At 34.0% G+C, this 16906-nt stretch overlaps 1 protein-coding gene and 1 long non-coding RNA gene across 2 annotated transcripts; both read left to right on the plus strand.

Annotated features, from left to right (window-relative positions):
• Positions 1-1827: 1827 nt before the first annotated feature.
• On the plus strand, positions 1828-9627 carry LOC108203470 (protein NARROW LEAF 1). The gene is made up of 6 exons (XM_017372417.2): positions 1828-2038; positions 2972-3498; positions 5557-5700; positions 6618-6858; positions 7723-8223; positions 9081-9627. Exons 2-6 carry the CDS (start codon positions 3004-3006, stop codon positions 9506-9508), a joined length of 1809 nt encoding a protein of 602 aa, XP_017227906.1. The 5' UTR covers positions 1828-2038; positions 2972-3003; the 3' UTR covers positions 9509-9627.
• A 5579-nt stretch (positions 9628-15206) lies between these two features.
• Positions 15207-16405, plus strand: LOC108194085 (uncharacterized). The gene is made up of 2 exons (XR_001801337.2): positions 15207-15993; positions 16146-16405. It is a non-coding gene; the product is annotated as an uncharacterized LOC108194085 (long non-coding RNA).
• The last annotated feature ends 501 nt before the right edge of the window (positions 16406-16906 follow it).

Genomic DNA, 16906 nt, shown 5'->3' on the forward strand with positions numbered 1-16906 from the left:
CAAATAAGGGGAGCCCATCTAGGCCCGGGGCCCACATACATATAACCATTTGTGCTCTGTCTCTTCCTTTTTATACTATTCTATTCACACTTTTGACCTTTTCCTTATTTTCCCTTCATCTAAATAATTTCTAGTGCTCAAATTTTAATGAATTCAATAAGCTCATAATATTTAGGTTAAAAAATAAAATAAAAAATAAGCTCATAATATTACCGATTTTATTGAACACTATCGTACTCCCCCTTTTTTCAAATATTTAATGCTTAGATTTTTTGCCACATGACTCTAAAAATATCAATCATATATTTATAGTTATCATTTTTAAATTTTTTCCCTAAATTATTATAGTAAGCTTATATTTTAATTTATAAAAAGAAAATTTAAAAAATCTTGATTCTAGCTATGTGGCCAATGCACTTAAAAATGTGTGTCGAAAAACCAAATGTCAAATATTTAAAACAGAGAAAATAATTAAATGGTCTCCCATGAAATAAATGAACAAATGAAATATTTAGAATAGAAATGAAATAAATTTTCTTAAAGCGAGCATGGAGAAGTGATATAAACATAGCATCATCCTCATAGCAGAATGCAAACAGTAGCAGCAAATTGGTGGAGAAAGTGCCAAATGCAACAAAAAGAGTGCAAAATAATGGTCTCCCATGATCTCTTCCACTGCAAGTGATGAGTGGGATTTGAATTTATTGGAAAGATATTGTGCAGCTTTTTGGTATGCAAATATAGATGGTTTTCCCCCATTCCATATCTATAGCCATATCTTAAATATCAATAGACACCATCCTACAAATTTCAAATAGATAGAGCCTTCCATAGCAAATACACCAACTGTTTAACCAAACAAATCAGTGTTGTGAGTGGCAAAAATTATTTCCCAATTTGGCCATCAGTGAGGTCTAAGCCGTGTGACGGGTTGTGCGATTTTTATCTAAAAACACTAATTAATCCGTGTTTATATCGTGACCAAATTTTTAAATAACAATCGTCCAACATAATAGAAAAAGTGCATAAATTCAGGTGATTTAAACATTAGAGCAAGTATATTATGGCTCAAAATCAAAAAATTTCAACTCCAATAATGCGCTAAAGTTGATGCTAAAATAGCATATTGCTATAGTTGGTGCTATATTTAGTACAAACTATAACACTAGTTATAATTGCCACATCATCAAAAAATAAAAAAGTGAAGGGAAATGAATAAAAAATCACCATTGGACTTGCTTATGGGTTAAATTTGGCACAAAATATAGCACCAATCATTGGAGATGTGATATTATTTTAGCACCAAAAATCACTTTTTGGTGCTATATTATAGCAATAGCTACTACACTTATTTTTAGCTCACCATTGGAATTGCTCTAAAAAGTTAAAATTTTTTAATGAAAAGTTTAGATATAATTTCAAACTTTATTCAATACAAAATAAATCGGATAAATAATCTTAAACAATAAAATTTCCTCAACAAATAAATTAAATGTAATATAAACTTGTACAATTATAATGTCGCTGTGCAAGTACAACCCTAGCAGATACTACAACCATAGTCTACAACACATCTACTGTCCCATTTAATTGTATACGTTTCTTTTTAACTGCTCGACACGCATTTCAATGCTCTTATAAAACATAGTTCCGTAACTTATTTTTGCGATTTTCTTTTTATGTATAAAAATATAACATCCAAACTTTAATTCAGAAAAAAAAAATTTTAAAAATAAATTGCACAACTACATTTTGGAGTAGCATTAAAGTCCGTCCGCGTCCCCGTCCCCCAATGTATTCTAGTTAGAGGGACGGAGGGAGTATATGATATTTATATGATGTACTGGTAGTATCATTCTTCCTAATTATAGTAGTCTTCTTTCTATTCACATTCTCTCTCTCTATTCAATAATAGTACTATCTTGATTTTGTTCCAATTGTTCACAAGAACTTGCATCTGCAAAATCACATCTTTTATGGAAATCTTGAAGACTCTTTCTTGATAACCATCACTCCATAGCTCCACCATTGATGAAAGGTCAGTTCTTTGTAAAGATGACAACTTTAATAATTTTTCTTTCTGGGCTATTAGTAATTTTGCTTATTATCATCTTTATGCTTTTTTATATCGTCTTGAAAGTTTGTGCATTTACTGGGTTTATCCGTTTCTTAGTTTAAGCAAGTTTTAATTGTTTTTTCATTTAATTAGGGTGTGTTGAATTGCTTTTTTTTACTGTGTGTGTGTTCTTGCACAATAGCAGCCAGCTTAGTGATTCTGTGCCTGATACTATTGTGTTTTTACATGAAAGTTAAGTCATTTATATATTTGTTTATATTAGTTGTAATTGTTATTGGAGTTTCGATATGAAATTTCTACTTCCGGGCACAATTAATTTTGGAATGGTATAAGTGATTTTCTTGGTTCTCAATATTCTTGTTTTGTACTTTCGTTTGACTACTTCCCTCTAATGGAGTGGTTTAATTGACTGCCCGGAAATTTTTATGGGAAGAATGTTCAGTCATTACTTAGATGTTAACAGTTTTATCAGGAGTTTACAGTTTCTGATATCTGTGTCTTTTTCTGATATCTTTTTCTGATCAAGAATATCGGCCAATGACATTGAATTCGCAATGTTCTCATTAATTCGATATTGTTTTCTTTTTTGCTATTGTAGATTTGGGTATCTTCTTCACATGTTATGCTGCTTATTAATTTTGCTATATGATACAGTTAGCTACTTATTATTCACTTACTACGTTTTTTATTCATTTATTAATTAATATTGTTTGTGAATTTCTACTAAAGTGGAAGCCTTTTAATATATCTGCTAGAGGCAATCATTTTAGCCTTTTGTTTTAGCCATGTTGAGAAAACAATCTATTTAGCTTTAGCATATATTATGGGTAAGGCTGTGATAGGGATATGATGTAATATTTCAAATTGTTTATCATATAATTTAAATGAAATCAGGAGTTCTAGCATGTAATAAGGAGTGCTAGAAGATGGAAAGAGCGAGATTGGATTTAAGAGTTCACCCTTCTGGATCTACACCATCAGAGGAATCAGCTTTGGATTTAGAAAGAAACTACTGTAATCATCAATATATTCCTTCCAGAAGCTCTTCACCATTGCAAGCTTTTGCAACAGGTGGTCAGCTTTCTGAGACTAGTGCTGCCTACTTTTCGTGGCCAACTTCCAGCCGATTAAATGATGCAGCTGAGGATAGGGCAAATTACTTTGGAAACTTACAAAAGGGGGTCTTGCCTGAGACTCTTGGGAGATTGCCAACAGGACAGCAAGCTACCACCTTGCTCGAAGTAATGACAATCAGGGCCTTCCATAGCAAAATCTTGCGTCATTTTAGTCTTGGCACAGCAATTGGTTTTCGCATTCGGCAGGGTTTCTTGACAGATATACCAGCCATTCTTGTCTTTGTGGCCAGGAAAGTTCATAAGAAGTGGCTTAACCACATCCAGTGTTTACCAACTGCTCTTGAGGTTAGACAATTGGGGTTTCTTTGTTTACTTCATCATCTTGTGATTTTAGTATGTTATTATATGTGCTGGTATATATACTTAAGTACTGGCATAGTTTCAAATGATTAAAGCTGGGGTAAAAAGAATCTAAAGTTAAATTTGGATAACCTCCTAAACTTATTGTACAATGCTATGTAGTTTGGATATCAAGTAGGGCTGTTAACGAAACGAATATTTAATGAAATATTCGGTATTCGAATTCGTTTAACATTATTCGTATTCGTTTGTTAACAAATACAAATACGGATTCAAATCTTAAAAAATATTCGGTTTGTTAACGAATACAAATTCGAATAGATAAATATTCGTATTCGCTATTCGCTTAATTATTCGGAAATTAAATTATATATATATATTATATTATATAGAAAAAAATTATATTTTTATTTAATAAGATTATGTACTGGTAAGGGGAGCTCTTCTAGTTATAGCCACAGACCGACAAATCAGAAACAAAATGTCACACCTTCTGGTTTATCCAGGTTTGTTCAATCAGTAATTTGAATTTTATATTATTTGAGTTGAATGACTTTTTTATAGTTTGCTTGAATTGGTGAAGTATGGGAGTTTATAACTTTTGTCACGTGTCAGCAGTTTAGTTATTTTTTTTATTTTCTTTTAAATGAGTGTCTTAAACGAATATGAATAGTTCGTGAACTTAACCGAATACGAATACAAATACCTATTCGGATAATAAACGAATACAAATCCGAATATGTATATTTAAACCGAATACAAATACAAAAACTATAGTATTCGTTTCGAATTCGTTTCGTTAACACCCCTAATATCAAGTACAAATGCATTCTAATTTAATGTTAAATCATTTTAATTTATTAAAATTTTCGATTCTTTATATACAAAACTTATTTTTGCTTAATTCAAAGGACACAGACTAAACTATACTATCGACCATGGACGCATGTAGTGGATTTACTTTGCAGTTAAGCTTACAACCTAAAAAACTGGTCGCCAGATTCAAGAAAAGAAATGAGAATTCGCGGTAACCATGTATATCTGGGTGCAGTAATTCTGAACATTTAATGTTTTATAAATATTTCAACGAACACCACTACATATTAACACGGATGGGATAAAATACATAACATCGTCAGTGGAGTAAAATTTGAACCTGTTTTCTTCTAGAAACCTGATTAATTACTAACTTTGTATTACGTCATCCTCATCAATTCTCCAATAATTAATATAGTTACCTTAAGTTACCTACTCTTGATATAGTTATCACGAATAAGATCTACTTTTAAAGGAGAGGAGGCAAATCAAGCACATCACTAGAACTCTAGAAGAAAAGTTATTTTCTTTCGTAAATAAGGTTAAGATATATGAAGCCCTTATTATTACAATTATCTTCTGAGAGAAACTAGAAGTGCAAACAAGTTTAGGCATTGAGTTAGTTACCACTACAAAGGTCAGACTTTGATAGTTAAATCTGAGGTTTTCTTACTTGTATAAGGTGTTGTTATATTAGTGATTAGAATTAGATAATACATACTTAGGCTTGTATATAAACACACAAAACTATGTTGTTTTGAACCTATAACTCTGGGAAATTAGTATGTTACCATGACTTGGCTAAAATTGTCTAACATGGATACGTGTCCGAGTGTTGGACCCGGCAATATTTTAAAAATTTTACATGTTTCTGGCCTAAAATAAGTGCCGGAGTGTCCGTACATATGTCCGAGTGTCAAGTGGTTGACATGGGTACTCGAGGCAAATTGATGAGTCAGGGTAACATATGGAAATAATCTGAAGTTAACTTTGGATACCTTATAGTTTTTACCTTTTAATTTTTTTATTATTCTTATTTGCCAAGTCTATCTGAATGCTTTAGAGAATATCGAATAAAAACAAATTCTGGATTGTACTTATTCTAGATGCATTGGCTGGTGGTTGGTTAATATTTTTTTTCTTGCTCAGTATAGTTGGAAACACTAGCAGTGCCTTTTTAAGATAGTAGAATATTTACTGATTGTATCTAACCATCTGATTGAGCAGGGACCTGGAGGTGTGTGGTGTGATGTAGATGTTGTTGAGTTCTCTTACTTCGGTGCACCTGCTGCAACTCCCAAAGAGCAGTTGTATACAGAGCTCGTAGATGGCTTGCGCGGAAGTGATCCATACATTGGCTCTGGTTCCCAGGTCTGCATTTGTTGCATTTTTTTTACAAAGTAGCAACAGGTTTCATTCTTCTGATAAGCAGTCCAAGAGATACAGAATTTGTACCATACCCCTTTTTTCTGCTGATGCTAGATTCAAGCTTCATGTCTACGTTGTGCAGATACTTTTCTTGATTTAAAACCTGAGTATATAGAATAATAAAAACTTCCTATTTTGTTACAAGTCATGACTAGTCAAGTATTTGTTCTTGTTTTAGATAGCAAAAGGAGTCTTGGGAGGATCTGAATGTACTACTCACAACAATCACAATATTGACATTACTATCTAGTTGAAATTAATTTTTGCATCACCCAGCCATATTTTTTCTGCATTGTCCTAAAGTTTAGAAAAATATATCTAGCTGTGAGATTTAGTAACTACTATGAGGCACTCTTTACCTGTAATTAGAAAGTCATATATAAGTTACAAAACAGTATAAGTTCTCATTCCATTTCCACCTTTAATCATTTTTCCCAACCAAACGAAGCATTAATGTCCAGGACCTAAATAACTTCCCGGGGAAAAGGTTCATAAAATCAACAAAGAACCTGCTGTTTTTTTTTTCAGTTCATATATGGGATTTGTTTCAGGTATATTTTTGAGATTGGCAATCTACATTGCATGAAGCTAATTTAAATTGCATGAAGTACCAAAACATTTGAATTTTTTTTATTGCCATCATTATCACCCATAGGAAAGTGAGAAAATCAGGGCATTACCAGCCCTTCCCATTAGCTCCAAGTTCTCCTTATATCTTTCAAGAGCATATTCTTTTGAATTGTAACTAATATATGTTCTTCAGACATTACACACACTTGCTGATGATTAAAAATTTGCTTACGCATCCTTTGGCTTTTGCTTTCAGAGTTGCACTATATTACACAATGTTAATTTCACAGGTTGCTAGCCAAGAGACATATGGAACCTTGGGCGCTATTGTGAAAAGCCGAACAGGAAATCGCCAGGTTGGTTTCCTCACTAATCGACATGTTGCAGTAGACTTGGATTACCCAAACCAAAAGATGTTTCATCCTTTGCCCCCAAGCCTTGGACCTGGGGTGTATCTTGGTGCAGTGGAGAGGGCAACATCTTTCATAACAGATGATCTATGGTATGGAATATTTGCTGGAACAAACCCAGGTATTAAATAGTTAGTAATAAATACTTAATTTATGATTACCTATGATTGATTATATAGATAGCAAGCTCGTTTGCATTCAGTTGACATGCTTTTGTAATTGGTTAAGTCTGTGTATAAAATCTTGCTTATCCACTCATCATAGTATTCCCAATTCAGCTTCCTCTTTTGTTTTGGCCTGCTGATCGAGATTTACTAGCAGGCTGCACGTGTGATGCATCGATGTAGATAATTTGCCTTCTCAAGTATCGGAGGGACAGTTTCCGTAGAGTTGTTTTGCTGAATAACTAAATTTGTGATATTATTATTGGCTTTGGGTTTGTATGGGTTAAAGTCTGCAGCTTCTTCTTCCTTGTTTAATAGAATAATAGTAGATCTGCATTATGTGAATGTGTTTTGCTTGAAAAGTGTATTTTCAAGTCTGATTATTTTAATAGTAGATGGTTTTGATTGCTGGGAAAGTAGGATGTTCAAAGTTTGCCAAGGAATTGCCCTTGCGAGTCACTACACTACGTGTCTTAGACTGTAATGTGAGATCAACATTATTTCGTCACTGGATTTTCAGGACAACCCTGGGAATTGTGTTTGTTAATTCTTTTTAACTCTTGTAAATGTAAAGGATAAAAAACACCTGTTCTAAACTCAATATCAGAAGAAAAATAAAATATCTTAAAAGGAATGGTAGGTTTCTGACAACCTTGATATATTTAGAAGAAATTCTTATATGTCAACAACGTCTTCTCTGTGCTGAGATAATATATGATTTGATCAACCAGGTCCTAATTCCTTGACAATACTTTTATAAGTTGAAACACAGGCAGATTAGGTTGCATTGACTTTTGATCTGGCACACAACAATACTGCAGAAACTTTTGTTCGAGCAGATGGAGCATTCATTCCATTTACAGAAGAATTTAGCATCTCCAATGTATCTACATCGGTGAGGGGTGTAGGCGAGATTGGAGATGTCAATACCATAGACTTGCAGTCCTCAATCAACAGTGTTATTGGCAGACAAGTGGTCAAAGTCGGAAGAAGCTCTGGCTTGACTACTGGAACAATAATGGCATATGCTTTAGAGTACAATGACGAGAAAGGAATTTGTTTCTTTACTGATTTTCTTGTCGTAGGTGAGAACCAACAAACTTTTGACCTTGAAGGTGACAGTGGAAGCCTGATTCTTTTAACAAGTCAAAATGGGGAGAAACCGCGCCCAGTTGGTATCATATGGGGTGGAACAGCTAATCGTGGGCGGTTAAAACTGAAAGTTGGCGAACCTCCAGAAAACTGGACCAGCGGAGTTGATCTAGGGCGCCTTCTTGATCTCCTGGAACTTGATCTCATCACAACTAACGAGGGTCTCCAAGGTCTGTGATTTTTAACTTATTTCCTGTTATTATTACTAATACCATTATCAAAGTGTAGAAAATGCAATTTTCCTGCCCTCATGTTGCATTTAATATGTATTCATTGTACATTGATAGAGAATATGGTATGCTGATAATTTTTTTCTTATAAAATAAATTCTATATACAAAAACGTTTAAGTGTACATGTCCTTTAATATGGGCAAGGTCATGCACTCATTTTCCTCCACCGAGGCTCAAACTCTAAACCGTTGGTTATTAAGGAGAAGGGATATCCCTAAGCTAAGCCTTGCAGAATCATGCATGTCCCTTGCCCCCTTGAACAGATAGTGAGTGGTAATTTTGCTTAAATTGTTGCTGCCATTCAAGTCAGCTCAACACAATTTTACCAGCAGTTTTGCTTTTGTATATGTACCCTTCAATTGTTTTGAGACTGAACGTAGATAAGATATTAAAACTTTTACTGTCGTAGTTGCCTTTTAAAAGACCATAATTGTTAATTTATAAACATATCTATCAAGTTTGTAAAACATATAAGGTGTCCACTTATTTCAATTTTAAGGTATTGCTTATTTGTAGCCTTTAGGTTAACTATTAATTAGACACTGAAAGCTTAGCTTAAGTCACGGTGGTAGTTGAAGACTTGCAAACACGGAGAACTTCTAAAGTCAATGGCCAAAGATTAAAACCATAGAAGGTACAATCTTCTGGTAATCCTTACCTGGTAGAAATAGGATGCATGTTACTAAATGATAATTTGTCAGTTTTCTGCAGACTTCTGTCCAATCACCTTTTTGTTTTACTTCCTCTTCTAAATTCCTATTTTTCTTCCTTTTCTTGGGTTGATATCCAAAATAGAGGCATTGTGGCAACAACGAAATGTCTCAGCAGCAGGAATTGGTTCAACTGTTGGAGAATCATCTCCACCCGAGTCAAAGCAAGTAAAACAAAAGATGGAAGAGAGTTATGAGCCTCTCGGCCTGAAGATACATATTCCCATGGAAGGTGAGTCCCATCGGGAGATCACCCCACCTCTACTACGCGAAGAGTTTCATATTGAAAGTGGGGGTGAAGCAGTTCCTAATGTTGAACACCAGTTCATTCCAAGTTTTACTGGGAAGTTTCTGCTGCATCAAGACAATAAACAGAAAAATCCAGAATTAGAAAACCTTGCTGAATTGAGCAATAGGTGCGAAGAGATTTCTGTTTCTCTGAATTTAGGTGAGCCAGAACCAAAGAGAAGAAAGCATTGTGATTCTTTGTTGGTCAATACAGATCTAAATTAAGTAAAAATAAAACTCTTGCAATTCCGAGGTTTTGGCTTCATGTTGATCTAAATAAATTGATTTCTTGTAATTATTATGAGGTTTTGACATCTGAAGAAATCATCAAGAGTTGATTACTCCTTTTCTGCCTTGTGAAGCTGCAGCTATCATTTTTTCGCGTTGCTTCACTTATAGCTTATATAATAGGTTGGAAAATATTTTGTTTCCAGTTTAGCTTGTGTAGCAGTATGAACTTGAACTATTTATTCACTTTCATATTCTAGAAACTCTTGTAAGGGTAAGCCGCAACGATTTGTGAACATTTTATTGTTTTCTTGATACAATTAAGAAAGTTGGAAGAAAATATCATCAATGTTGCCTGTCTTGAACAGCGGAGGGCAAATTATGATGTGTGAACGACTTGATCAGAATTCTCTTGTTTCCACAACGGACAGTCTTCACTTGCAGATTAAATACTTCCCCGAAAGTAGAACATTTCCACACTCAACTTCTCTGAGAAGACTAGCCAGAAAGATCCATATAAGTGGCAGTCCGGTGAATATCATTTTGTCGATGTGAATCAACATATTGTCTGGTCAGTTCTTCTGTACTTATCCTATACGCCCTTGTGTATAACTTGACTTTGATGAGCTACTGTTGTTTGCTGATGCTGTCTCCCTCATGTACATTGCATATTCTGGTTACCATGTTGTTTTAGTGACATAGGACAACCTGTTTGTAGTTTGCAAACACTTGTATGGAAGTGACGCTTCATGCTAGTCATTTATATGTTACTGTTAGAGTCCAACATGTTTTGGATAAAGATGAAAAATGAGCTTGCGGGGCTACTGCATGCTGGCGGATGAGTTGTTGCTATGAACTCATCTATTTTTGTCAGCATGTTCCTCCAATAACCGCGAAACCGAAAAATTGTCCTTTTTAGGAATATATTTGCACATGAAATTATAATTATATAGGGAAGCTAGAGAAGCGTAAAAAAAGATGAGATAATTTTTTTTTTAAATTTTGGAAAAGTGGAATCCAGTAAAAATATTTCTGGTATGTATCATCAAGAGTGAAGACAGAGCAGTAATTGTTGAGCTTTAATGGAGAACAAGAGAAGACCAGTTTTTAAAATTCTGAGAAGAAACCAGGTGATAGAATTAGAAGAGTTCATAGAAAAACCTCATCGTCGGATTCGTAAGCTGGCCAGGGCTTCTCTTGATTCTGACAGTGTCGATGTTAAAGACCTGTATGAGTCGCTTCAGAGATTCGGACCTTTTTATGATAGAGAAAGTTCTTTGTTAGTTTCGCGGCCTAAGCAAGCTACTTGGCAGCATGTTGTGAGTAAATCACCAGGTGCAGATTCTGAAATAGAGGACGCATATATTTCTGCAGTAGAAGAAATAAATCTGAAAGCGCTGAACACTTATGAGGAAGATGCAGTAAAAAATTATCTTGATGATGAGTTCATTTGGATGATGATTGAAGATGGTTGCTTTATTTTACAAGTGGTTTTTTACCTTCTTGGAGGATCGGCAGAGCTTGATTATCCAAGTGATCATCAACTGTTTGGCGCGAAATGCAACATAAAAGCTCTTTCCAGGACATGGACCAGATCCTTGTTCTTTGTTGGCAATCAGATTCCGCAGATTGTGCTTATGCAGCTCATGAATCAGAGTTTCTTTAGGGGTGTGATAGCTAAGCGAAAATGGGAAAGACCCTCTTCGGATCTTTTCAGAATGGCTTTGTACGAATCCTTGTTGTTGCCTGCCTTGGAGAATCAGGGAATTAGAACTGGCAGTTGTTACTCAGCTCTCAAAGGCCTTCTACACCGAATTTATGAATATCAAACTAAAGATTGTACGAAGAAACCTGCAGATCTTCTCCATGCCCTTCACTTGTTGATAGTAGGCCCGAAGAAAGGTCCAGATACATATGAAGATGAAGATGATGAAGATGACTTGGAAAGTGAAAGCGGAGACCTGGAACGTGATGTTGGAGTAACCAGCTCAATTCGCAGTGCAACAGAGCTGAAACAAGCAGGAATAGACTTCAAGAAAATCCCGATAAGAGAAGGGATCAGAGGAATAAACTTCAGTACTAATATTTTTCGAGCAGTTCTTGAACTGCCGACTTTTGTTGTTGATACTGATACAGAGTGGATGCTGAGGTATCTTATAGATTACGAGATCACTCAAGAATTTGACAGGAACAGGCGCGAGGTCGGATCTTATGTGAGGTTCATGAGCGATCTTATTGTTACACCAGGGGATGCAAAATTACTTTCAAAAAAGAAGATCATTCGAGCAAACCGTGATCAGAGGGAAAAGTTGCCAAAGCTTTTAAAGGAACTGGCAAACAACATTGGCTACTCCACTCAGAATGTTCGCGTAATTAGGCTTCAGATTGAAGATTACTCGCGACCGCCATGGGAGAAGATGAGGCACTTTCTTAGTTTGGTACTTGTACTTACATTGGTGCAGACAGTTTATACAGTTCTTAGTTATTACAAAAACTAGCCGCAGTTGTTCTTTTTTCCAAGAGTAGTTTAGCCTTGGCTGGTATATACAATTTTCTCAGATAACTATGTCACTTGTGCATCTGAGTTTTGAGTAAGTTGCTGTATAGAATTGTAGAGTAGCATTTAACCAAAAAAGAAAGTCTAGTTATATACTTCTTCCTGTCCCGGCCAATTCTTTACATTTGGTTTGGACACGGGGGTTAAAAAATATGTATAAACTAGTGGAAAAAAGAAAAAAAAAAGTGGGTAAAGTGGTTTAATATATAAAAAGGAGATAGTGGAGCAAAAATAGTGTGAAAAAGAGGAAAAGTGGTGGAACCCGTTGACTATTTTTGGTAAGTTTTGAATGTAAAGAATTGAATTGAACATCTCAAAAAGAAAAGAATTGACCGGGAAAGAGGAAGTATATTCACATTCTTCGTTCTTCCGTGGGTCTGTACATTTTTCATTCCATTCTGGGCGTCCTCAAGAGCTTATTGATGGTGATGAACATACGAGAAAGAAATTAAATTATAAATAATAATTTTCTAACTATATATGCCGGTATGTGTTACACTGATTGTTGTCAAAGATTGACAATGTAAGTAACACGTTGAAATCTCCAAATGAATATAAGCCGAGGATTAGCAAGGTGTAATACTATAATGAATTAGTTTCCACAAGTTTTGGCTTATAGAAATAGAACACACAAGTGAAGCCCAGCGCACTTGGCAAATTGAGAACCCTAATTTTATTGTTAATGTTTGTGGACCTTGTTATTTGACTAATTAATCACAATTAAACATACATATCAAGTACCAACCCCAACTAAATGATGATTTAACTCTGGAAGCTAACTTACAAAGCAAAAGCATGTGAGTCTATCTACTAAACGAACTAAAAAATTAAAGATGATCATACTTATGTCTGTGGTCCTTTCTGGCCACAAGGACTTGTCTATACACCATATTGTTTTACATAATTGAAAGGCAGAGACAGAACAACTGCCCAATGCTAAAGACAAAAGGGCGCTCTCAACTGATTCCACCAACCTGTCCAACATGCAATCTACACACTCATCATTATGTTTTACTCCCGTAAATTGTTACAACTTTCCTTTTGACTAAACTAAAAAAATTATTTTTTATTTAAAATAAAAAATTAGATTATAAATGATAAATATATTAGAACTTATAGATTATTAAAATATTTAAATAATATAACTTAATTATAAATTAGTGAAGTGTTTAATAAATAACAACTTAAACTTTTTAAAAAATATTAACATAGTTAGTAAAAATAATTTATTATTACAGAATTATATTCTACCTTATAGAAAGTGGACAGAGGACAAGTGAAAGATTTACATGTTTTGTTGTACATGTTTCACAATATTAAATATTGTGCGAAATATATTATATGACATATATTTATGTAATTAATTTTTATATAAATATGTTATAATAATTTTAAATGCTGGACATATTATAAGACATGTGGATCTCTCATTAGTACTTTTTGACCAAATTCATGTATATGCTATTTAAATTTCGAATTCATAATATAAAATTATGAATTGAAACACAAATTATTAAAAAAGATAACAAAAACAAAAACATGTTATAATCAATTTAACATGTACTTCACAACTACACATTTGTTTCAATTAAGTATATTTAAAAAGATAAATTAAGTTTCATTACTACTAGATATATAAATGAGGATTCGAGCACATGTTAAGATCAATTATACATACATAAACATTAAAATGAGGATTCGAGCATGTGTTAAGGAGTGAAATGTGAGTATGAACGTGCTAAATAAAATAAAAAATCAAATATCTTACAAATTCAACAACTTTACACTAATCTCATTTCATTTCCCGAATCCACTTATATACATTATTCCATTTTATTCTATTAATTCCATCGTGTTCCTTTCCATAATTCTGAACCAAACATAACATAATACGATTTGGCATCCATATAATCCAACCCTACGTTACGGCAATGGAGGTGGTGAAAGCAAAGCAAAAAAACCAATGATAGAAGCCGGGCTGCATGATAGCGTGGAGGTGTTAATTCCTTAAGGATGCCCCATTCATAATATTGAAAGCAACTAGTCGAAGAATAATGTTAGCAATACCTTGCAATTTGTCTACACACACGACACTTCCATGTGACCACAACCAGCATGCGCGACCTCGTTTTTTCTATCTCCAAAACACCATCTTCTTCTTTACATGTATTCACTGTACATCGCTACCAAACTGGTCAACTTTAATTTCTGCCTTAATCTCAATAATTGCTACAAAATTTTAAGCCATAGATGCTTATTCCATCAAAACTTAAAGCCTCAGTCATCTATCGTAGTCTAGTCGACTCTTTATAACTAGAGGTTGAGAATTCGATTTCATCCAACTTATATGTGTCATTATCGAATAAATGAACCAAACAGTCTATAGTTAGGGGCAGATCTATGATTCGAATTATAAAGGGGCACCAAGTAAATTTTCGAAAAACATCTATATAATTTTGAATTTTGCAGGGGCAATTTTCTATAATTTTCTAAAATTTTGAATGGTAAAAAAATATTAAAAAAAAAAAAAATTAGGAGGGACACGTGTCCCCCTACCTCGTCCTAGATCCGCCCCTGTTTATAATAATGACTAAATTATTTAACTAACCTTAACTAATTTAGATGTTTTAACAATACTTAGTTGCTGTTATAGAGGCTTTCAAATGAGTAATTTATTGACGACTCTAGTGGCTAAGCAGCATCGTTTAACTAAACCACTGCCATGGTTGAATTTTCGGGCTCGAAAGCGGAAATAGTGTATAAACTATATACAAGTGAACAGTTTCAACATATATAATATACGGACTATGTCATGCTGCAGATTTAATTATCATTTGAGGTGAGGTAAAAGGAAGTTTGTGGACGGGCTGTCTAGTCTAGCTGCTGGTCCCCAACTCTGCTGTTCTCTATTCTTTTATGATTTTGATGTTTCATATTAATTTACTTGTCTTTCTTTCATATGTACATATATACGGTGTCGTAGTGTGGATGGACCATACGGTGTCGTAGTCTGGATGGACCAAAGAATATATGTTATCTAGATGATTGAACATCAAAAATTAATAAAACTTTGAAATTCTCTGATTTTGAGGAAAAACATATGTACTAATGAGGAAATCAATTTAAATCTCGAATGAAATTAAAAAATCAATTATACATATTTAAGGTTTGTATGTTTCGAAATTTTGATTCCGTAATTATATGTATGATACAATCATTTTAAATAGATGCATGTGAATAGGAGAGGGAGGCCTGGAGTCTCTGTCAATAGCTGTAAGAAAGGACCAGTAGCTACCATTGGAAACTCTATATATGTGACTATATACAAGAAAAGAAAGAAAACATTTCTACATATACATTTGTGTGTAAGAGCAATGAAGGCACTGCTGAAACACAAAGATGGATGGCCATGTTTCTGGATTCATTTATGATCAAGGCCTGTCTTTCAGCAGTTATTTTGCATAAGCTCTTATTGTCGCTGCAACTTGTCTGCTATAAATATATATATATGTTGGCCTGAGAGATTGAAGCTGCCAGCATGATCTGGTAACATCCCCAGTATTTCATCTTTCTTTCTTTCTCCCACATAGGTCAATTACTAGCTGCTGTACTACCTATCTAGCTAGTCACCCAAATTTGATCAAATTATGTTGATGTGTACTTACCTAACATATACTAACAAATTCATTTACCATATATCCATTGACGGAATCAAGATCTCGAAACAGTTCGGCAGTCAGTGATTATATTGGAATAGTATGGTATATATAGACACATCCTAGGCAAGTAGGTAGCATTAGAATAGATACAGTTTGTTCCATCAGGTCATCTTGCAGCTTCAATCACTCAGTACCAACAATTCAAAATGATTGAATATCAGTGATCAGTACCCATGTTTCTTCTTTCGTGCTTGATGGGAATTAAGGTTAGTTCTTGAGAATATATTGTTTTTTTTTTTTTTTGCTAAATGAATATAATTTTTGTTACACACACAAATTATATATTAATATGTGTAGAGAGATCTTTTTATCTAATCATATGCATGTGTGGCTGTTTGCGTTTATGTTTTGTCTTTAGTTTGCAGATATATACCTGACTCAACAAGTAAGACAAATTCCAGGACACGAGATAGACTTTTCTTCCTAATAAAAAGTTCAGTTACTGTTGTATGCTTTTTATTGTATTTTCTCTAGATTAGTAGAATAGAATACGACTAGTACTGTTTCATTGTCATAATTAAATCTGAATGATACTTTTAAATAAGCTTTTAGGGCCAGCATGCTTAGTATTTGAAACTCTTTTACGCATGAAATATAGTTTTTGTGTTGAGTCAGTTACTATTCATTGATCTACAGAATGCCTGTGTTTTTAATTTTATGCACGCCCTCAGAATTATCCCCAATGAATAAAACTCATTAATTCTAGCTCATATAGTGTCGAATGATGAATAATATTCAGCTCTCCCTTTTAAGTATTGTTGTATATATTCTCATTGTATAACGGTTGCAATTAGAGTAGTGATCACATTAGTTTCCTGTCAAAAGCTTCTGCAAATCTAACAACTAGGATCATTACAACAAAAATGATATTTTTGAATCAACTGACCAACTTGTGCCAAGAATCATAAGCTGCTGACATCTGCAACATTGGTTAGTTGGGCGTAAAACTGCAAGACGCATATAATTACTTAAATAATTAAGTCTGGCAAATATAAAGTGATGGGATCACTCCTGCTAGCCGATAATGATATGAAAAGTGTGTGGTAGAGTTCACAATTCAAAGCGGGCCTTGATTGATGAACTCAGATGTCACGAAAGCAGTACAAATGACAGAAACTC

The sequence above is a fragment of the Daucus carota genome, chromosome 1 (genome assembly GCF_001625215.2).
Source record: "Daucus carota subsp. sativus chromosome 1, DH1 v3.0, whole genome shotgun sequence".
Classification (NCBI taxonomy): Eukaryota; Viridiplantae; Streptophyta; class Magnoliopsida; order Apiales; family Apiaceae; genus Daucus; species Daucus carota.